We start from the raw sequence: 23,145 nt of genomic DNA, 5'->3' as shown, positions 1-23,145 counted from the left end.
TTGTAAGAGACAACTTGCTCCTCAAATAATATGCAGGTTACAAGCAGAGACTCACTTGAGATTCACTGGAAACATGAAAAGAGAAACTAAGGAAGACCTTGGTACAGGCACAGCTGGTTTATAGCAACAGAGATTTCCCTCTAGGAAATCGTAGTCACTGGGCTCAGGGATCTTAATTTCTAAGCTGGAAAGCATGATGGCTACTCAGGAGGTCAGGGGGAAACTGCCTACCCTAGTGAGAGTCAGTGAAGAATCCCGTTCATATGCTTTGCCTAGGACAGGTTTTCGGTAGGTCTCATCCACATCAGTAAGTGCCTAGAGGAACAGCCCAAAAGGAAAAACATTAGACAGAATTAAAAATATTATTTGTATAGCTTTTTCAGGGAAAAAAAAGGCAGAGTAACATCTATTCAGAGCAGAACTACACTTAACAGGTGACTCAGCTCCTAGGCAGAAGAAGATGGTGACACTTGGTACCTTCTGTATAATATTTTTAAGCTGCTATCACCATATAAGATGGGTTTCACCTATGGATTGTAAGGGCCTTTATGACTGCATGGTAGAAGGTCTTAAATTGCAGTGTGCAGGAATATCTAGGAGGTTTATTAAAATAAGAACCCAAAGCTATTCTGCTGGAGGTTCTGTTTTGGTAGGTCTGGGATGAAGCCCAGGAACCTTTTGTTTCAACCAGAAGCCCCAGGTGATTCTGATGCAGGATGGCTTTAGATCCCACTTTGAGGAACATTACTGCTTCTTTACCAGCTTCAGTTTCTACGCCTTATGAAAGCAATTAACAGAGATTAACCAGGGTTACACACAGAATTGCTGGTGAGTTCTCATCACTGAGAGCAACCTCGACAGGACAGCTGTTAGGACCAAATGAGAAGTACAAGACAAATTCCTTTGAAAAGTGTATATCACCCTACAAATAGAAGCTGACAGTACTGTTATAATCACCACTACCATCTAATACATTCTCTTCAATTCTTTCCTTCAAAGGTAAAATTATCACAATAAAACATTTTTCCCTGCATTTTGGAAATGAGAAAACTGAGGCTCAGGGAAATTATCTTGCTTACAGTCACACAGTTATCAAGTGATGACTCTAGGATTCAAATTCCATAATGGTTAAAAACATAGTTTCAGGAGTTAGGCTGAGGAAAAAGTTTGGCACTTCCACTTACTAACAGTGTGATCTGCAACCAATATTCCAATCTCTCTAGAATCAATTTCTTCATTTGTGAAATGGAACAGTAGTAGTACCCACAACTCATTCATTGAGAGAATATATGAAGCCCTCAGTATAGTATTTGACACATAGCAGGTACTCAGTATATGTTAGCAGCTATTGTTCTTATCCAGGAGGATGCGTGGATGGGGATAAAGCACAGGGAAAAGGAAAGTTGGCGACAGAATACCATATGGAAAAGAAACACCAGAAAGCTCTGGTGTTTCTTTTTTCTTTTTTTTTTTTTTTTTGACAGTCTTGCTCTGCCACCCAGGCTGGAGTGCAGTGGCGTGATCTCGGCTCACTACAACCTCTGCCTCCTGGCTTAAAGCGATTCTCCTGCCTCAGCCTCCTGAGTAGCTGGGATTACAAGCATGTGCCACCATGCCTGGCTAATTTTGTATTTTTAGTAGAGATGGGGTTTCCCTATGTTGGCCAGGCTGTTCTCGAACTCCTGGCCTCAGGTGATCTGCCTGCCTTGGCCTTCCAAAGTGCTGGGATTACAGGCGTGAACCACCGCGTGCGGCCTAGTGGTTCTTTACCTCAAATTATAGTTGTGCTATTACATATCCCTTCTCTCCTACAAATGTCTAGAAAAAAGACAGTAAGCCTCTAGAAGGCTAGGAAGTGTGGCACATTCCCTCATTATAAAACCACCATGTGGCCGGGCACGGTGGCTCATGCCTGTAATCCCAGCACTTCGGGAGGCTGAGGCAGGCGGATTACCTGAGGTCTGGAGTTCAAGACCAACCTGGCCAACATGGTGAAACCCCGTCTCTACTAAAAATACAAAAATCAGCTGGGCATGGTGGCAGGCGCCTGTAATCCCAGATACTCAGGAGGCGGAGGTTGCAGTGAGCTGAGATTGTGCCACTGCACTCCAGCCGGGGCGACAAGAGCAAAACACTGTCTCAAAAAAAAAAAAAAAAAAAAAAGACATCATGCAAAATGCTTTGTTTACTGATGTCTGCTTCACCTCTATCCTTATTTACCTTCCCATGTACTGCAGAGTGCAAGTTCCTTTCTGAAACTTTTGCACCTAGCATGGGGTTCAGCCAAAGTGGGAAGTCAATAAATGTTTTCTTAATTAATGAAAGAATGGTTGGTAGAAAATCAACTAAAAATTACTAAACCGATAAAATAATTGGTCCTAAAGTCCTAATGACTTTTCAGATTGGATAATTCTTTGTTGTTGAGGGACTATCTTGTGTGTTGTAGAATGTTTAGCAGCAACCCTAGCCTCTACCTATTAGATGCCAGTAGTAACCCCTCCTACAGTGGTGACAATAAAATGTCCCCAGATGTTGACAAATGTTCCTGGGAGTGAAGAAAGAACAAAATCACCTTGGTTAAGAGCCACTGCCTTAATTAAGGAGAAGGAAGCAATAAAAAGACCTTTTTTTGTTGTTGCCCAAAAGTATGCAAAAATTCTAGTTCTTCTGAGAAGTTATTTTTTGGGTTTTACTTAATGCAGTTACTCAGGTCCTTTAAATATATAGAAGATGTAATCTGTAGGAGGTTCTCCAGCCCCTTGAGAAAGGCTTAATTACCATATTCCAGAACTTGTCAAATGCAACAAGGAAGCCTGTACAAACGCCCCGAAGTCCCTTGAAAGTGCGGATGTGAACATTCACCTTCACCCCCTCACGGATACAGCGATGGAGTTCACCCAGAGGGCTGCCTTCGTGCACTGAAACAAGAGAAGAACAGTCAGGACAGTTTTAACATCTGCCCTCATTCCCAGAATTGAGCCACGACCACCCAACTTCGGCCAGCAACATGAGGCCCATGGTAGAGTGACAATCTCACTATTGGAACAGGGAAGTCCAATGGGCAACATGGCTCATACGGCCAACACACACTGACACGAGACTGGATTCGAACAGAATGTGGATCATCCATATGTACGGATATCAGCCAAATGTTTCACTACCGGTATATCTCTTATTCCATTATGTCACTGATTCTAAGATGCACTATCACTTAACTTTTTGGGTTGGCCGGGTGCGGTGGCTCACGCCTGTAATCCCAGCACTTTGGGACGCTGAGGTGGGTGGATCACCTGAGGTCAGGAGTTCGAGATCAGCCTGGCCAACATGGTGAAACCCCATCTCCACTAAAAATACAAAAATTAGCCAGGCATGGTGGCCCATGCCTGTAATCCCAGCTACTCAGGAGGCTGAGGCAGGAGAATGGCTTGAACCCAGGAAGTGGAAGTTGCAGTGAGCCGAGATCGCATCATTGCACTCCAGCCTGGGCGACACAGCAAGACTCCGTCTTGAGAAACACACACACACACGCGTGTGCAAACATTAAATGTATATATTAACAGCAAGATCCTTCTCAATTCTGTGCCTTAAGACAATTCATGAATCGCATATCCAGTTTTGAGTCTTACAAAAAAAAAAAAAAAAACCTTGTTTACATGTTCAAAGGAAACAAACTGCACTCTGCCCTTAAACATTTGCAATCCTGTCAGAAAGAAACGCCTTTGACCCCACCAAAGCTACTCCATGCACAAGCTCTCTGGAGTCACTAGTGTTTCTGGGAGGAAAAGCACTGGTTCTGGCACAAGCCCTGACGGTGTAAAAGGCATCTGCTGAGTATCTGGCTCCTATGACACTACTACTAAGCATCATGTGAAAAGACCAGGATAATGACTCATGGGAAGAATATAGAGACTATAAATTTCAGCTTTTATTATGAAGGATTCTCTTCTCAGAGCGTGGGAGGAAAGATGAACTTTATTTTTATTATTTCATGTTAGCTCTCACAATATGCTGGCTATGGTAAAAGAAAGAAAACCATACACATTCTTCTTTTTTTCCTGAGACAGGGTCTCACTGTCACCCAGGCTGGAGTGCAGTGGCACAATCACAGCTCACTGCAGCCTTGACCTCCCCGGCTCAAGCGATTCCCCTAGCTCAGCCTACTGAGTAGCTGGGACTACAGGCACCCACTATGCGCCCCCAGTCTCTCTTTCTCGTGCGTACACAGTCTCACTCTTTCCCAAGTTTGCAACGCAAAATTCTGTAGAAAATTTGTTTTTGGTCAGGTCTTAGAAGTCTGGATATATAGAGTATTTGGCGTTGACAGTAAACAAATGAAAAATCTCTCCTGCTTTGTTTCTAGTGACATAAAGGAGAACAACAGTCCTGCACTTCAGTTTGGATAACTAAATTGGTTCCTCCTGAAGCCACCTTATCCCTCTGTCATGGATTGGCTTATAAACGATGGCTGTGATAGATTAATAAAAGATTCTTAGAAGAAAATGACTTAGCAGACTAGCAGGAGAAGTTTATGTCAGCTTAACGGTGTGGGAATAAGTCGGAGTTAGAAGCGACATGAAGCAGTGACTTTGGAAAAGACCATGAGAATTCTGGTCTGACCATCATCATTTACCTCTCTTCTAGCAGTGTTTTAAAGTCCTTTGTACATTTGCTAGCTAAGGGTGTGTGTGTGTGTGTGTGTGTGTGTGTGTGTGTGCGCGCGCGCGCGCATATGTGTTATAGGCCATATTAAATCAAGCATTGTAAACAACTTTCAGGTCATTATAACTAGTTGTGTGAACCTGATGAATAACTTTTTCTTTAAATTCCAAATTTCTTCACTCATAAAATGAGGTTAGGATAGTTAACTTGTAGATTTATTTCAGGACTAAGTCCCAATAACTCAATTTCTTAGAAACTGATCACATGCCTGCATTATTTCCTTTCCTACACATACATATATACTGCCCCCTGCCCTACAGATGTATGTTTACACAAAGAGTGGGAAGACTATTTTTTTCTAACTTGGGAAAAAACAGGGACATTACTTCTTTCCCACACCTCCAAAACAGAGAGAAAGGGCAAGCAGGTATCTTAGCAACAATCTCTTATTCTAATTAAATAGATGGCAAATTCAGGTCTTTCAATTGGTCTTTCTCAAATGTGTACCTTTTTTTTCTTCCAAAGATTTAATAAGGTGTAATTCCAGGAAGCATTGCTCTCCTTGTATCTTTGTGTGATCAAAAGTACAACACTAGCACCACCTATCAGGGCAAACCGCCAAGGCAAAAATGAGCTCCCCGTTCTGAATCAGAGTGCACATTCTCTTTCCAGCCGTCTCTGTGGCAAGATCCAAATGGATATGAGTTAGGTTTCTATGACAAAATATGACAAAAAGCATATGCCTTATCTTTGGAGAAAGTTACTCTTTCAATCCCCTTCTCTACTGCCACACCCTTCCAGATCCAGGTCATTTTCAGCTCCACTCTTCCTTCTCCTGCTACATGTAAATTATACCATCATAGCCTGATTTTAAAATAACTGTTCTCAATCATGCCCTTCTTTAAAGACCTAAAATTTACCTCTTACAGGAACTCTTGTTTTCCTTAGAAAGAAATATTTAATAGGAATGTAGGAACAGAAGCCATGTCTGCGTCTCAGGTGGTGGCAAAGCAAGATGGTGGATCCCCGTGCCATGACCCCCAGATGCAGGGCTTATACGCTACAGGGAAAGGGTGATTCAGAAGGGATATGTAGGACAATTGAAGTAAGATAATGTCGAGGTTGTTCTCATGTAAGGACAGGAGTTACAGTAAGTACATGCTCTTACACAAGAAACAACAGATAAATTGGAAATCTTAGAGGCCTTCCCAGAACTGGGTTAAATCAGAAGTCAACATGGTGGATTGGCATTCAAGATGGAGTTGTTTCAGCCTCCACAACCACCTATTCAAAGAAGATTTAAGGACAAAACTGTATCTACATATATATCTCCAAATATACAAAGTTATTAGCTCATTAGGGCATAGGCAGCTCCCCAGATTCCATAACCTATTAAGGGCCCAGAGAAATGAAACCACAAACCGTTAACAGTCACCTTATGAGTCTGCAATGGAAAAATATTTTTTCTTTTCTCTGAAAATAGTTTTAGTTGCCATTCTATAGAAGGGTGCCATGACAGATTTAAAGTACAGTGTTTGAATCAGTGACCTGGCAAAGGCATACCAATGTCTTCCCTATTGTGATGCTATGTCAAACTGGCCTAAACACACACAGACACACACACACACACACACACACACACACACACACACAGCAGTGTGGTGCAGAACTCATCTGAGACTATTCCTTAGTTGCACTGGAGACAGCTGACTGGAAACAGCTGCAATGAGGTGAGAAAAGTGACAAGGCTGAATTTTAAGCTTGGCCTTTTCTGAAGCCTAAGTGCAGCTGTTCTCGGTTTTATGTAAGTCATACTCATGCCCTTTTGGCAACCTCTGTGTAACAGAGATGCTGTTCAAATTGGAGAGTTCATTTTACTGCTGTATGCAGGGCTCAGATGTTCTTGATTTTGCCTATTTTCTTGCTCTTTATTTGCAGGTAGTGAAGTCAAAGTTATCCAAAGAATATCACTTGATTAAAATGAAAACCTCAAGACACCATATTGTGGGAAATTATTTCAGCAACCAAAGTAAACTACAACAACAGGACTCGAACAAATTTTCAATCATGGTATCATGTCAGAGGTCCAATAAATCAGGTTTGTTTTGAAATCCTTCTCAGCAGGATGTGTGCGAGTAAAAGGACTGTGTAGGCTCCCTGCAGGAGAACCGAATTTGGAACTGGAGACAAGCCATTCACCTAGACAATGTGTCTAGGAGCCAAACCCTGCATGTCACATGCATTTTGGATTGACCACATACACTTGTTCACACTGGCACAGGCTGCACACCAACACACCTGTAGCTAAAACAAAGTAATGATAACACTTTTTCTTATAGCTTTATAATGTCAAGACGTGAGCTTGAACACACCAGTTCATTTCACAGTGACAGATATACCTAGAAAAAGCTTGTCTGAAGCATAATTATAAACCAGAACCACTGTGGGCTAGGTATGGTGCTGCGATACTAAGGAGAAATATAGACACTGGAATTATGTGGAAAAGAGGATAATGCTCTTTTGTCTTACCGTCTCTATAGGCATGTCAATATTAAAAAGGAGGAAAAGCAATTACATTCCACTTGCAAGTAGAGCTTGTGTGTGAGTTCTTTGTGATATCAGTGATGGCTTAGGCTTAATGATTACAAAAAACCTTTCCTCCTATGCTTTTTTTTTCTTTAGTATTCCCAGTATTGCAACAGCCTCCTATACTTTCATTATTACTTTTTTTTCAGACCTCTTATCACCTCTGTAGACGTCCCTATGATGTCCCTATGATCTCGGCTCACTGCAGCTTCCACCTCCAGGGTTCAAGCGATTCTCGTGCCTCATCCTCCTGAACAGCTGGAACTAGAGGCAGATGCTGCCATGCCCCACTAATTTTTGTATTTTTAGTAGAGACAGAGTTTCACCATGTTGGCCAGGCTGGTCTTGAACTCCTGGCCTCAAGTGATCTGCCCACCTCGGCCTCCCAAAATGCTGGGATTACAGGTGTGAGCCACTGTGCCTGGCTACTTTTAAAATTTTATTACTGCAAGGAAAAGAATAAGACTGCTCCACAAGGGAATTCAAAGGGATTCTATGAGAGAGATACAAAGTGAAATATTTTACAGTTAAAACACCATTATACTTAATTTTGCACTCGTTTTTTCATAAACATTCCACACTGTCCTGTCTGTGAACTTGGATGGGTAACTTGGATCTGAATTGATGAAATACATCATTTTAAAATCAGCAACAAAATGTAGCTCCTCATGTATTCTTCATTATGTTTCACTGATGATATGACCTAACAAAGCTTCTGTTTGCTGTTACAGCCTGATGGAACTTACATTTTATGTAAATATTTTGCAAAGGATTATGCATTCTCAAATGCATAGGCATTTTCCAGAAAGCATTTGTATATGTCCACAAATAGTATTATCTTACTGGTATCTATATTTTGATTTTCCTGAGCAACTGTATCCAATCAGAGTTTAGAGTAGGCATATATTTTTTTAAATTAAAACTGTGGCATACATATAAAGCATACCTAGTTCTTTTTTTTTTCCCCTTCCAACTTTTGTTTTTGAATCAGGAGGTACACGAAAGGTTTGTTGCATGTGTAAATCGTGTGTCACTGGGGTTTGGAGCACAAATTATTTTGTCACCCAGGTAGTGACCATAGTACTTGATAGGTAGTTTTGTGATTCTCACCCTCCTCCACCCTTCACCCTCAAGTAGGAACTCTTTCTTGAATAAATCCAATCCTCACCCATGTTTCTGTTGTTTTCTTGCTTTCTGAAGGTCATCAACTCTGTGTGACGTCAACGCCTTTCTCTCATGTACACCCAACTGTCTGCAGTGCCATGGTGAAAATGTTCAGTATGTAGGGCACATTTTCTGAGATCTTGATTCCAGGGGTATACTTAATCATAAGAAGTTGACAAAGCTGGTCTTCACACACTGTCATACCATTACAGTGAAGTGCTCTATAGGGAAAGCTAAAACCACCCACCACATAGCAATACACAGGAATATTCCTTTCCCTTGACAATCTTGGTAGCAAAGCAATAACTGGTAAAATAGAAATAAATGTTGCAATGAGACTCGGAGTGCATTTCAACTACCTAATGGTGGCAAATTGCATAGGCAAATTAAGGTCCCCCAAACTGCTCTCATTTTGCGAACACGCATACTGTCTTTGTGTTACAGCCGGGCAAGCAGGCCGGGGTAAATCCTAGCTTGGGCAGGGATGCTGTGGCATGGTAAGACATCCAACAAAGGCACACGGAACAGCACACAGCGTTTCAGGATGTTTCTCTCTTAATAAACAAATTTCTAGGAATGAAGCAAAACAGTCCCTTGCTTGGCACACCTCTCCATCCAAAAGACAGTGACTTAATAAGGTAACAATTTAATTATCAGGATACAGATGCTTTGAATGGCTAAGTAGGTCATTGTGTTCACAGGGCAGATGTCAGAACTGCTTGCCAGATGACAAAAGAGATAACCCTAGGCTGTTTTTATTCCATTTATACAAGACCTAACTCATACATTAGAGCCTCTGCTGTTTACAGCTTTAATCTAAGGATCTATTAGGAGGCTCCAAGAAATTCCCTTGTGCCATTTACACCTTTAGAACTTAAAATAACCTGCACATATGGTAATATGAGCCTGACAGACACAGTCCTGCACCCAGCCAGGCGGAGTGGCTGTAAAACAGCGTCTGTGTTTTAGTGGCATTCTGTGCCTGCTGCATTTCAGCACTTGTGACTTAGTAATGTGAACATATGTGTTTCGAGACCCTGCAGCCCTTCTGCTTATCGCACTCGAGAAGGAGCTGTCAATGTACAGGGGTTATGGGATTATGCGCCTGTGCTATCTGAACAGATCTCCCCACACTCCATCCGATCATCCTCAAATCTCACTGACCAAATACTCTCCTTCCCCTAATATTGGCTGTGCTCTCCCCCACGTCTCCCGTTTTCCACCCCATCTTACCTCTCACTGTGGTCTCTAAGACCTCTCATCACCTCTGTAGACGTCCCTATGATGTCCCCCAAACTCTGTAGCCCCCGCCACCTCTCCAGGTCCTCCATCAATCCTGTAGACCCTCTCGGCAGGCTCTTCACCTCTGTGACCCATCCATGGGCCCTGATTACCTCTGAAGACCTTTCCCACGGCTTCTTATCACCACTACAGCCTTACCACTCTCCCTCTGTTGCTCCTACAGCCCCCTTCCTTACTCAGGGTGACCCTCCCCACGCCCTCATTACCCACATTACTTAAGCAGATCCACCCCATAGTCAGTGATGATCCCCGCAAATCTTCACCAAGGCGCTCCCACAATACGTGCAGACCCGCGCCCGGCCACCGCCGCCCCGCAGACGACCCCTCGGCCGCCAGCTTCCGGACGGCGGCTGCCCCGCTTCCCGCCCGGCCCGCGGACTCACAGGGCATTCGCGTGAGCACGTTGCGTGGCGCCTTCCTGCTCCGACCCGGACCCCTCCGGCCCGCTCCTGCGGCCCCGTCCCCTTCCTCTTTAGCCACCATGAGACGGCGGAGGCGCTGGATGCGCTCGGGGTCCGGGGCGGGCGCGTCCGGGCGACGGCGAGTCCTGCCCGAGGGCCCGGGCGCGGCGGGAACCCCCGAGCCCGCTGCCGCGCCCCGAGCCCGCCCGCGCCCGCGCCCGCCACCCCGGACCCCGGTCCTGAGGAAGCTCTCGTACTCCGCCACGTTGTTGAAGCAGGGGGCATTGGGGTAGGGGATGGGAGGCAGGCGGGGCGCGTACAGGGCCAGCAGCGGGTCGAAGCTGTCAGAGCTGACATCCAGCCGCGGGCTGGGCGGGCGCGCGGGGCTCCCGGCGCCAGCCGACCTCGCCCCCCGCTCCCGCTCCTCCATGTTTGAAAGGCCCGCAAGCCGAGGCCGATGGGAAGAAGGAACGGAGCCGCCAGAGGGCGGCACTGCGCAGCCGCGGCGCGGGGTTGCACTGCGCCGACGCGACCGCCGGAGGGCAGCACCTGTCCTCGTTCCACCCAGGCCGGGGGGCGTGGTACGCGGCTCCTACCAGCCCCGCGCCTCGCACCGCCTCCGCCCATAGCTGACAGGTTAACGCGGTCGACTGCTGCTTGACCTGCTCCAATGCAGTTTCCCCGTCTATATCATTATCACTTAGGGTGTTAATACTCCGGGTTCCCTGGGAATGAGCTCGGGATCGCATCCTAGCTTGAGCTGGCAGGAAACATCTGGAGGAAGGCAATGAATGTCTGTTTCCATGCTGAGTACTACTGATAGGGTGGGAAGAATAGCCTACCTGGGCTCAAAGTATTTAGCGTCTTTCTCGTCTGAAATATGATATATAATCGCACCTACGTTATAGAACTGACCTCAGGATGGAGAGATACTGCCTACAGAGCTCATAATAGATGCATGTCAGCCAATACTGGGTGTCTGTCCTCCATTTCCTATACCCTGTGCATAAACAAATTTGTGCTTAATATCAAAGAAAATTCATTATATCATTGTCTTTCTAAGCATTGCTAACCAATTGGAAGAAACGAGGATCCAGCTCTTGGAGGAAACTATGGAAAATTCCCAAGACCTGATCATACCACTTGCTACTTTATAGTCTCAGTTCGGCAAAATATTTTTTGGTTGATTTTAAAATGACAGTCTACTCTTCACGGAAGGCCCAGATATAACCCTCTCATCCAGCAGAGCCAAATGTTTCCACTCACCTACAGGCCACACATCACTTGCCCGTCACCACATTCTCAAACTGCCATCAACTAGTATTCTCTGTACTAGTTGCTTTGTGTACATTTCAGTTTCCTTAAGACTTAAAGAGGAAGTCCAAGAGAATACTGGAGAGTACCTTAGAGAGCAAGATGAAAATTAATATACAACTGTGAAATATACCTTGGGATGAATGCATACTACAGCAAAGATAAAACCATGAAGCAGGCCAGGCGCGGTGGCTCACGCCTGTAATCCCAGCACTTTGGGAGGCCGAGGCAGGTGGATCACGAGGTCAGGAGTTCAAGACCAGCCTGGCCAAGATGGTGAAACCCCGTCTCTACTAAAAATACAAAAAATTAGCCGGGCGTGATGGCACGCGCCTGTAATCCCAGCTACTCCGGAGGCTGAGGCAGAGAACTGCTTAAACATGGAGGGGCGGAGGTTGCAGTGAGCCGAGATCGCGCCACTGCACTCCAGCCGGGGTGACACAGTGAGACTCCATCTCAAAAAAAAAAAAAAAACTACAAAACCATCAAGCAGTGGTTTCTAATTAGTAGCAGTACAGATTTCTTTATGGCACAGGTTTTGAACCCAGCTTATCACTTTGTTCAAAACCCCCTGCCTGAATAAAAAACTCAAAGCTGCAGAACTGCTGGCAATTCAACAAATGAGTGCTCATCCCCACATCATATGGCAAAACCGAGTGATAGCCTTTATAGTGTCATTTAAGACCCACAGAAAGCACGTTTCTCTCGGTGGTTTTCTTGAAAAGTTGTACTCTAATGCCTACTTGTCTGTGTTTTGATATAAAATGCTGTCAACTTACCATTAAGTTAAAATTGCCAATCAAAAGCTACATTATCTTACTTCCCACCCAGCCTATCACAGTATACCGAGGGCCTTGCTGCCCAAGGTGCTGTATATTGACAACCACACATACCAGAAGGCTTTGGGGCTAAAAATCAGATTGCTGGCTGGGCGTGGTGGCTCACGCCTGTAATCCCAGCACTTTGGGAGGCTGAGGCGGGCGGATCACGAGGTCAGGAGTTTGAGACCAGCCTGGCCAATGTGGTGAAAACCCCCGTCTCTACTAAAAATACAAAAATTAGCCAGGCATGGTGGCGCGTGCCTGTAGTCCCAGCTACTCGGGAGGCTAAGGCAGAAGAATCACTTGAATCCAAGAGGCAGAGGTTGCAGTGAGCTGACAGAGCGAGACTCCATCTCAAAAAAAAAAAAAAAAAAAAAAAATCAGATTGTTGAGCTTCAAACCTCCCTAGGGGCTGGGAGGAGCCAAAAATGTGCATTTTAAACAAGCATTCCAAGTAATTTTTTTTGCATCCAGAAGTTTGTGAACCACTGCTATGATGAGGGCATGTGTATCCTGGGCTACCCAGAGATATACACAAAAGCTAGATTTCATATAGTCCATTTGTCTAAGAAAAATAAATGAAAAAGCAGGCCAAAGGAGTTGACATCTTTATTTCTTTCCTCAAAGAGATTTTAGCAATTACCAAACAAGAACCGTATCTCCTCTTTCTGTGGAGTGAGAACAGGAAGGGAAAAAATGGCATCAACAGATGGGTTGTCAATTAGTGAGGGATGAGGCCAGCCATCGCCCTTTCAAAAATACATTTTCTTCTTAGATGTAAATTCTGCAGTGCAAGACAAGGCACTGGGACATGGGCTGTCTCTTAATTTTTTTTTTTTTTTTTTTTTTTTAGACAGTTTTGCTTTGTCACCCAGGCTGGAGTGCAGGGGCATGATTTCAGCTCACTGCAACCTCCACCTACCAGGTTCAAGCAATTATCCTGCTTCAGCCTTCTGAGTAGCTGGTATTACAGGCACACGCCACCACGCCTGGCTAATTTTTCTATTTTTAGTACAGACGGGGTTTTGCCATGTTGGATGTGCTGGTCTTGGACTCCTAGCCTGATCTACCCGCCTCAGCCCCACAAAGTGCTGGGGTTACAGGTGTGAGCCACCACATCCAGCCATGTCTTTTGTTTTTTGGTTTTTTTTTTTTTTTGAGATGGAGTTTTGCTCTTGTCGCCCAGGCTGGAGTGTGATGGCACAATCTTGGGTCACTGCAACTTCTGCCTCCTGAGTTCAAATGATTCTCCTGCCTCAACCTCCCGAGTAGCTGGAATTACAGGCATGCACCACCATGCCCAGCTAGTTTTGTATTTTTAGTAGAGATAGGAGTTTCTCCATGTTGGTCAAGCTGGTCTCGAACTCCCGACCTCAGGTGATCTGCCTGCCTGGGCCTCCCAAGGTGCTGGGATTACAGACGTGAGCCACCGCACCCAGCCTCTTAATTCTTAATAGGGCCAAATAATCCTTTCCTTCCAAAATATAAAACCAGGACAAGAGAAAAATGTGAGTTCTCTCACCACCTATTCCCACTACCGTCCCCCTTCAGAGGCCAAGTTTGGCTGCATGTGATGATCCCTGCTGCTCTCTGCTGCTCCTCACCCATCTCCACTGACCCAAGAGAAGGTGGCACTATTAATATTATGACTCCTCTGACACCTGCTACCTGTAGATTAGCAGAGCATGTTTACCCCTCTGCTCTTGAAATCAAATGTCATTTTTCTGATTACATAGAGGCTATGTGAGAATCTTTTTCAGGAAGTCTAATAGGAAAGTGACTTTTAAAACTGAAATGTCTTGAGTACATGGGGTAAATCGTTCTTCATCCTCATTCACTCATTCTTGTTTCTTTCTCTCATATATACACGTAATTCTGTTTCTTCTTAGAAAGAGGTAAATGGCCTTGGCAACTATGCCCCTGGCTAGAAGATGATGATCATGCTGACAACTCCATTAAATCAATCCACAGAATGTGTACGCAAGGACACTGAAGCCACTACTCATTTGTTCAGCCAAAGTTGCCAATTTAGAGATTGGCACAAAGCCCTGAGTTTTCCCTGCAATTCCTGAATTCAGAGGCATCATGCAGGCATTAACCCATATTTATCTTGAGGTCTCCCAAAGATGAATGCAAGTAGATGGGTGGCAGAGGTGAGATTTTCAGTCAGTGGGTTTTCTGGTTAAGAACAGGTGGGCGAGAGTTTGGGCTCCTCTTCTCTCATAGATGAAAATAACTGACAGTTTTTTACAAGATTTATGTCACAATCTAAAAATGATTCATTCTCCAAGGCATGAAATAGTTCTTGCTTTATAAAAATAGTACTGCGATTAAAAAAAAAGCACTTCTGCCAAAGGAACCATGTTCCAACACCGCAAACAAGGTGTTCTGCTTAAACAGAACAAGATACACCACCCCCATCCATCCCTTCCTTCCCTGTTCCCCTCCCAACTTGAGTTGTGTCATTCGCACCAGTGTCCTGGGTGGTAGGGATGCTACAGCCACCTAAGGCAAGGAGCCTTGGGAGGTGGGAGGGCTTGCATGGTTAAGCACACCAGAACTGAAGCACAAAGGGTCAGCTGTCTTCATCTAGAATCTCTGGATGTTCCTTCCAGAAAGCATCCCCAATGATATCGCAGTGCAAGGGCACTGGCTTTGTCCTGGTCCGGGTCACTGCCATCTTTTTTCCTTCCATTTCTGTTGGCAGCTTAATTTCTTTTGTCATCACTTCATCCACCTACAGGTAAAAATAAAGTAGTGACATTGTCAACTCAGGAGTGCGTTTGGGAGAGAAAGGAAAGATGTGGGCATAGTTCATTTTTTATCTTCATATACTTCCGACTGCCAGATTTGATATATATATAGATATAAATATGTGTATATATATGCGCATATATGTATGTGTCTATATATACATATATATATAAAATCTCAGTATGCATTAAGTTCTTTATAATTAAAAATAGTTTTAAAAAGGTTATGTTATCTGAGCACGGTGGCTCACGCCTGTAATCTCAGCACTTTGGGAGACTAAGACATGCAGATCACTTGAGGTCAGGAGTTCGAGACCAGCCTGGCCAACATGGTGAAACTTTGCTTCTACCAAAAATACAAAAATTAGCTGGAAATCCCTTGAACCCAGGAGGTGGAGGTTGCAGTGAGCCGAGATGGCACCACTGTACTCTGGCCTGAGCAACAGAGCAAGACTCTGTCTTAAAAAAAAAAAAAAAAAAAAGGTTATACTATTCTGAAGGGATCTTAGGAACAAAGAAAGGATTCTATCTTCCTCATTAGCAATAACTATAGAATTAAAGGTATTCCTTACCTTCCACCTGCATTAAGTATCCAAGTCTGTACCAAAGAACAAATGTTTTGAACAACTCAAAGAGCTGGAGTTGCCAGTGGAACGACTAGCTCTCAAGGTACTCCTTGGTACTTGAAAACATTCATTTCAGAAAAAAAAAAAAAAAACAAAAAACCCTTTACATGGAAGGAAATAAATTTAGAGAAATCATTATGCCCAACAGCTGGTACAGAGAGAAAATATTGGTAAAATTAAGGATATAGGTAAATGTACAGACTTATTACAGAATATTAAGGTAAGTATGAATGTCAAGGGAATCTCATGACATTTATGAAAATAACAAACCCTCACATACATCGTCTCTTAGTGCCTCATATTACAGTTGTCGTGGCATGGAGAGACCATTTAATGGTACTATTCAGTGTGAAAGTATTTTCTAAGTATTTTATGAATGCACAAATCCTCACACCTGTACTGTATCCTTTTTAAAGGATTTTATCAGATACAGGGACAGCTTACAACACAGAAAAATAAAGGCACTAATTCTAAAATTCTGTAATTCTACTTATGTATGGGAGATTTCGGACCACTACTAACAAAATTCACATTAAAAATAAGAATCTATGGCCTCTCCTCTTGGAAAGGTTTGCGTTAGCAACTGGAGTCACATCAGCATACGGGCAGCAGGGAGGGCACAGCTTGGAATGGGCACAGGCTCTCTTTTTTCCTGACTTCCATTTCTTTGAATATAACAGCATTACCTTCTGCCATATCAACACAGTCCCTTTCCTATACATCAGCGGCTCATTATTATAGTTGATGTTGAATTCAGAAAACAAAATCTCATTCTTGTCTGCTGCAAGAGTTCCCTGAGGAAATAAAAATAGATATTAAAAGCTCTGCATGTCTTCTTTCTCCCCTAATGCTACTATCCATTCGACCCACAACCTAAATTTCCACAATTAAGAAGTAGAAGGATTTTATCAAACATCTTATAGTTATTAGTAAATTTTCATCTTAAGGGCAATTATGATCTTATTTAGATAAAATTCTCTCCTATACCAAACACTGGCTTCACAAGTCAAGACTGAAAGGGAGTGGGGGGAATTAATACTAACTGAGTACATATTATGTATTTGGTCCAGTAAAACTTAGAAAGGTTATATAAATTCCCCAAGGTTAAAAGGTTGTCCTTATTCTTCTACAAAGAATCAAAATCTGAACTTGACTCTTCCAAACCTGGATATACCTACCAGTATGCCTTTTTTTTTTTTTTTGAGACAAAGTCTCACTCTGTCGCCCAGGCTGGAGTGCAGTGGTGCAATCTCAGCTCACTGCAACCTCCACCTCCCAGGTTCAAGCGATTCTCATGCCTCAGCCTCTTGAGTTGCTGGGATTACAGGTGTGTGCCAGCACACCCAGCGAATTTTTGTAGAGAAGCGGTCTCATGTTGGCCAGGCTGGTCTCGAACTCCTGACGTCAGGTGATCCATCCACCTTGGCCTCCTCAAAGTGCTGGGATTACATGCATGAACCACTATGCCAGGCCCCAGTATTCCTATTATTGCTATATAAAAATCTGTATCATTACTATTATTAAAAATGACAACCATTTACTGAGCAATCATAATGTACCACGCATTGTCTTAGTAACTGTTACAGCTAGGCACAGTGGCATGCACCTGTAATCCCAGCTACTTGGGAGGCTGAGGTGGGAGGACTGCTGGAGCCCAGGAGTTCAAGACCAGCCTGGGGAAAATAGCGAGAACTCATCTCAAAAAATAAATAAATAGATAAAATAAAATACAAATAAAAGATCTGTTACAACACCTCATTTCACAGTTAGTCATCCTACAAGTAGCACTGTTATAACAAAAACCTGTATTTATTAAGCACTTACAATGTGCTTCATACTATTCTGTGTTTTACATGCATCATGCCATTTAATTCTCACCATAAACCTGTGACGTAGAAACTACTATTTTCTACATTTTACCTATAAAGAACTGAGGCAGAAAGGATAAAATTACACAGAAGTATGATGTGAGTAGTTATTACGACATTTATGAAAGTAACAAACTCAGCACAAACTCTTCCCATACACAGAGGTCATAAACCAAGAAACTACAGGTACCCAGCAGGGAAAATGGCAATGAGGGAAGAGGCCTGGTGGGACCGACAAAAATCCAGTGCTGGCCGGGTGTGGTGGCTCACTAGCTCACACCTGTAATCCCATCATTCTGGGAGGCTCAGGCAGGCAGATCACTTGAGGTCAGGAGTTCAAGACCAGCCTGGCCAACATGGTGAAACCCTGTCTCTACTAAAAATACAAAAATTACCTGGGTGTGGTGGCATGCACCTGTAATCCCAGCTACTCAGGACGCTGAGGCACGAGAATCGCTTGAGCACAGGAGGTGGAGGTTGCAGTCAGCTGAGATCACACCACTGTACTCCAGCCTGGGCAACAGAGTGAAACTGTGTCTCAAAAAAAAAAAAAAAAAGTCAGTGCTGAAGACAGCAGTCATACACAGTCATACACGGCTCCAGGCAAGTGTTAGCACGTGGGAATGCAGAGCCAGTGCCGTCAATTCCATTTTCCACCAAGAACACAAAGGCTCAGGGAGAAGCAGTAATTCATCCAGGATTACAGACCAAGCAGGCAGCAGAGCTGCTCCTATTATGATTTTTACATCCTTTCAAAACAAAGCTGTGAAGGGATCTTAAAAGAAAGAAATGTAAATTTAACAAAAAAAAAGTTATGGGAGATCCTACAGCGAACTGTCCCCAGTTAAGTATTAATGTAGTAAGATCTTTATACCTGTAATCTCCCTTGGGCTTGTACTGGTGTTAGTCCAGATTGTTGTATAAGTGCCCAGAAAACCGTATTATAAAGATTATTGATGTGACCTGTGAGGAGAACAAAATAGTAATGTTTATATACATAAAATCTTTATTGAATGTTTATTCTTCAAGGAATACTAGAGCCCTGACTCTCTCCTCTTTCAAAGTAAAGAGATCTCAGAGACATTTAGTGACTTGCCTGAAGTCCTACATAGGGAACATGGAGGGAAGGAGTAGGAGGGAAAAAACTTCATCCCTAACAACAGTTTTATTTGGTCATTTCAGTTATACATTATACAAATCTGTTAACTTGTGTGTTAATCCTAGGAATACTTCAGATGTTATTTGATTTATATTATTCCAATCTCTTTCCTAGTTCTTCTGGAAAATTCAAACTAGAACAAGCAAGTAAAAGCCTCACAAACATCATCACAGTCACATAAGGCAAGGGTCACAATTCAAATACCCACTGAGGCTGGCATGAACATAAATGTGTAAAGCAGTGGGGAACCCCAGAGGAACAACAGGGAATGGCAGAGACTATGGCACACTGGCATTTGTGTGTGTGTGTGTAAAGGTAGCTGCCACTGCACAGGCTTTGTCCAGTACTAAGTAAGAATGCAGATCCAGTATTGCCACATCTGATTTTTTTAAAAAATAGAGATAAGGCGGCCGGGCGTGGTGGCTCACGCCTATAATCCCAGCACTTTGGGAGACCCAGGCGGGCAGATCACCTGAGGTCAGGAGTTCAAGACCAGCCTGACCAACATGGAGAAACCCCATTTCTACTAAAAAATACAAAATTAGCCGGGCGTGGTGGCACATGCCTGTAATCCTAGCTACTCGGGAGGCTGAGGCAGAAGAATCCCATGAACCCAGGAGGTGGAGGTTGCAGTGAGCTGAGATCGCACCACTGCATTCCAGCCTGGGCAACAAGAGCGAAACTCTGTCTTAAAAAAAAAAATAGAGATAAGGAGTTTTTACATAAAATTTAATTTTTCAAATACTTTTAACTTGAAACCCCGTCTCTACTAAAAATACAAAAAATTAGCCGGGCGTGGTGGCGGGCGCCTGTAGTCCCAGCTACTCGGAGAGGCTGAGGCAGGAGAATGGCGTGAACCCGGGAGGCGGAGCTTGCAGTGAGCCGAGATCGCGCCACTGCACTCCAGCCTGGGTGACAGAGCGAGACTCTGTCTCAAAAAAAAAAAAAAAAAAAAAAAAATACTTTTAACTAATTGAAAAAATATTTAAATACTGCATTCTGTACAAAGTATATGTTGAAACAAAGTATATGTGAGCCAATCCTCTATCAGATCAACACCTGTAAGGCATGGGATTGGTGGTTTAACTACATGTGTTTATTTGGTGCCACTCACAATCTGCTTGTCGCCAGCTGAGGTAGTCCTTTAAAGTCTGGTTGCTGGGATACACCACGACTCTTCCGTCAAAGCCTGGGGGATACAGAAGGGGCTGGTCCTCAAAGTAATCCCGCCAATAAAACACATAGCTGGAGGCAAACTGGGAGGCCACGTGAGTCATGAACTTACTTGAAAATGTAACGCACATTGGGTGGAGCAAGAAAAAGAAAAATACACGGAATTAATTCAACACCATGATAAGACCTGTGGGTACCACAGAGAGATTACACAAACTGCCCAGAAAGCCAGGAGATAGAATGCATTTGGCTAAGAAACACCATTTTAATACCTTGGTTCTGTATTTTTTTTCTTCTTTTTTTTTGGGACAGAGTCTTGCTCTGTTGCCTGGGCTGGAGTGCAATGGCGCCATCTTGGCTCATTGCAACTTCCGCCTCCTGGGTTCAAGTGATTCCTCTGCCTCAGACTCCTGAGTAGCTGGGATTACAGGTGCAGGCCACCACACCCAGCTAATTTTTGTATTTTCAGTAGAGATGGGGTTTCACCATGTTGGCCAGGCTGGTCTCAAACTTCTGACCTCAAGTCATCTGCCTGCCTCGGCCTCCCAAAGTGCTGGGATTACAGGCGTGAGTCATCACACCCGGCCAGTTATGTATTTTAAATGCAGCCTGCCTCTCCTTCCAGTTCTATTAAGTAACCTACTGATACTAAATTTTTCCCTACAGGATGTGATATGAATTTATGATTCAAGGGGTATTTTTAAATTTTATTTTATTTTTTAAAAGATGGAATCTCTCTGTCCCCCAGGCTGGGGTGCATTGGCACAATCATAGCTCACCGCTGCCTCAAATTCTTTGGCTCAATGGATCCTCCTGCTTCAACCTCCTGAGTAGCTGTGACTATAGGCACATGCCACTGAGCCCAGCTAATTTTTAAATTTTTTGTAGAGATGAGGTCTCACCATCTTGCCCAGGCTGGTCTCAAACTTCTGGGCTCAAGTAATCCTCTCCCTCGCCCTCTCAAAGTGTTGGAATTACAGGCGTGAGCCACCATGCCTGATCTGTTTGTGTTTACAGTCATGAAAGGAGGGAAACCATTATTGTAAAAAAAATGCCAATTCAGGCTGGGCGTGGTGGCTCATGTCTATAATCCTAGCACTTCGAGAGGCCAAAACAGGAGACCTGCTTGAGGCCAGGAGTTTGAGACCAGCCTAAGCAACACAGAGAGACCCCACCTCTATTAAAAAAAGAAAGAAAAAACCAATTCATTATATGATTTGTTTCTCATACAGCATTTCAAAATACTGCCAAATCAAATATCGGATTTGTTTATTTTATAATGAGATCTCTCTTGAAGAACAGTGTAATGCAATGCATGTAGAGACTATCACTGGCTAAAGCCAACCTATGAATTGTTAATATTACATTCTTATGGTCTCTGTTTCTAATCTTAATGTTCAATGCCAGGTCAGTCTAGAAACCAATCTTATGGGGCATGTGGGGGAAGAATCAGATAAAAGAGGCACACAGAATGCTCGGCTATCAGATGGAAGTACAACAATCTAAACAGGAAATATACATGTACTCTGCAGTTACAAATACTGCAGACATCATCTGTAGCCTGTAAGTCTGCGATTAAGATAAACAGAAAACCAGATGCTGGGAGGAGATATTCTGAAGAAAGGAGGAAGGTTATGGAATTACCTGGCTCTTCTTTTAAACCAATTGGTTTTCCGCTTGAACACAAAGCTGTACTCATCACTCTGTCCATACGCAATCACAATATCCTCTAGTTCTTCCATCACAGTCTGGGCACATTTGGTCATCAGGTGGAGAGCACGGCTGTCATTGGGTTTTGCAAAGTTGTGCTTCTCAGCAAACCTTCATAGGGGAAAGAGAAAAGGGAAGAAAGCATGGATGGAAGCCTGTCATTAACAACACGCTCTGTTGCTAGATAACAGAGGCTGTTTGGAGAAAGATAATGTAATAGCACTGTGAACCCAAATGCTCAACTAGCCACAACCTGATCCATTTTCTTAAGAACTTAGTTTTTTTCCTGCCCTGAAATTGAGAAAACCAGACATAAATGCTAAGCCTCAACTCTCCTTTCTGTGAAATGGGAATAAAAGAATATTTACCTCATTGGGTTGTCCTGAAGATTAGGGAGAAGATAAAAATAATCATACCTAGCTCCTAGTAAGTGCTCAACAAATGTTAGTTATAATAATCATTAATAATGCAGCCCTCTTTAAAGATTAAATTCCCATCTTTCTGTTTTATTTCTTTTTCCCCCTCCCTCTTTTTCTGAGACAGGGTCTTGCTCTGTCACCCAAGCTGGAGTGCAGTGTCCGATCACCGCTCACTGCAGCCTTGACCTCCCAGGCTCAAGCGATCCTCCCACCTCAGCCTCCCGAGTAGCTGGAACTACATGTGTGCACCACTGCGCCGGGCAAATTAAATTTTTTTCTTTTTCTTTCTCTCTTCCTTCTTTTTTTTTTTTTTTTTTTTGTAGTGGCGGAGTTTCACAAACAACAACAACCAAAAAAAATAAAACAAAAACAAAAAACTTGGTCTCCAACTCCTGGCCTTAAGTGATCCTCCTGCCTACCGTGCCCAGCCTTCTCTTTTTTTCTCACTCTCTGTTGAATCTAGTCCATGTGGCCTCTTACTGATAATGAAGCACAGACGTTAAGTATTGCCCACAAGCAAGGCTTACACAGACTTCTGAACAGTCAGCATTCAAAGATATCTAACAGAATAGCTAGGCAATTGGCTTAAGAGCTTAACTATTGTGCATGAGAGCGACTTTTAACAACAGGTCCTTGCTAACAGGTCTCTGTTCACTTAACACGGGCACTCCAAGCCAGATCCTCATCACGGGAGCACATCGCCCATTCAATTACGATAACAGCCAGCGTTCAGGCACTGTCCTAGCCAACACGCAGGGCGGGGCGATGCTCCATGCTGCGCACTCATTGGCTACTGTGTTACCCCGGTAACCGTGTCTGGGGCGGGGAGGCGGGAGGATTTGCAGGGGTAGAAGCTAGATTCCCCGGAAGCGCTGGCGCACCGCGACGCCCCAAGTCGAGCTCGCTCACCGATGGAAATTCCGGCCGTCAAGCCGCACTACCACCCAGCAGTGGGCCAGGCAGGTGTCGTCAGCCTCGAAGTCCCTCACGTACTCGAACTTGCTTTTTGCCATGGTCGCCCCCAATCTCAGGTACCGTCTCAGAGTGATGGAAGTGGTGGCCAAGTAATCGTGAACCTTAACTTTACAGGCGCCCCACATTCTCCACGCGGAAGGGAAAGGGCCAGATAGCCCCGCCCCGGAAGTGTTCTCTTCGTGGCTGCTCTAGCCGTAGGGCGGTCATAGTCTGTC

The 23,145-nt window shown here is 43.9% G+C and overlaps 2 protein-coding genes across 8 annotated transcripts in view; both read right to left on the bottom strand.

Moving 5' to 3' along the window:
* The window catches only part of LSM11 (LSM11, U7 small nuclear RNA associated), a 66,582-nt gene extending 56,001 nt beyond the window's left edge, over positions 1-10,581 (bottom strand). Inside the window, exons 1-3 of one of the 2 annotated variants that reach the window (XM_032158505.2) lie at positions 10,095-10,581; positions 2,779-2,918; positions 232-315 (exon numbers count right to left, since the gene is read on the bottom strand). In XM_032158505.2, the coding sequence (XP_032014396.1) occupies positions 232-315; positions 2,779-2,918; positions 10,095-10,542 (672 nt within the window). In that variant the 5' untranslated portion in view covers positions 10,543-10,581. The remainder of the gene's footprint in view (positions 1-231; positions 316-2,778; positions 2,919-10,094) is intronic. The other variant, XM_032158506.2, reaches the window with a different exon arrangement.
* A 2,258-nt stretch (positions 10,582-12,839) lies between these two features.
* THG1L (tRNA-histidine guanylyltransferase 1 like) lies at positions 12,840-23,115 on the bottom strand. Of its 6 annotated transcripts, none has more exons than XM_032158499.2 (6): positions 22,865-23,115; positions 21,471-21,647; positions 19,768-19,937; positions 18,369-18,457; positions 16,313-16,420; positions 12,840-14,984 (listed from the first exon to the last, which is right to left on the bottom strand). In XM_032158499.2, the coding sequence occupies exons 1-6, from the start codon at positions 23,053-23,055 to the stop codon at positions 14,823-14,825; spliced, it is 897 nt and encodes a 298-aa protein (XP_032014390.1). In that variant the 5' UTR covers positions 23,056-23,115; the 3' UTR covers positions 12,840-14,822. The 6 variants fall into 6 exon arrangements, with proteins under 6 accessions (XP_032014390.1, XP_058296069.1, XP_058296068.1 ...); XM_058440086.1 differs by lacking the exon at positions 22,865-23,115 and adding an exon at positions 22,597-22,673 and having other exon boundaries at positions 12,858-14,984; XM_058440085.1 differs by lacking the exon at positions 22,865-23,115 and adding an exon at positions 22,375-22,556 and having other exon boundaries at positions 12,858-14,984.
* Between the last annotated feature and the right edge of the window lie 30 nt (positions 23,116-23,145).

Source organism: Hylobates moloch, unplaced genomic scaffold (assembly GCF_009828535.3).
Source record: "Hylobates moloch isolate HMO894 unplaced genomic scaffold, HMol_V3 SCAFFOLD_6, whole genome shotgun sequence".
NCBI classification, from domain to species: Eukaryota; Metazoa; Chordata; class Mammalia; order Primates; family Hylobatidae; genus Hylobates; species Hylobates moloch.
The sequence above is the reverse complement of the archived record's forward strand: the minus strand, read 5'-3'. Positions and strand labels throughout refer to the sequence as shown.

Coding starts and splice junctions, on each gene's coding strand:
- THG1L (XM_032158499.2), bottom strand. CDS start 23,055: ATGTGGGGCGCCTGTAAAGTTAAGGTTCACGATTACTTGGCCACCACT. Junction 21,648..22,864: donor GACGGCCGGAATTTCCATCG/GTGAGCGAGCTC, acceptor TCCCCTATGAAG/GTTTGCTGAGAAGCACAACT. Junction 14,985..16,312: donor CTGTGTTGATATGGCAGAAG/GTAATGCTGTTA, acceptor TTTTACCTGTAG/GTGGATGAAGTGATGACAAA.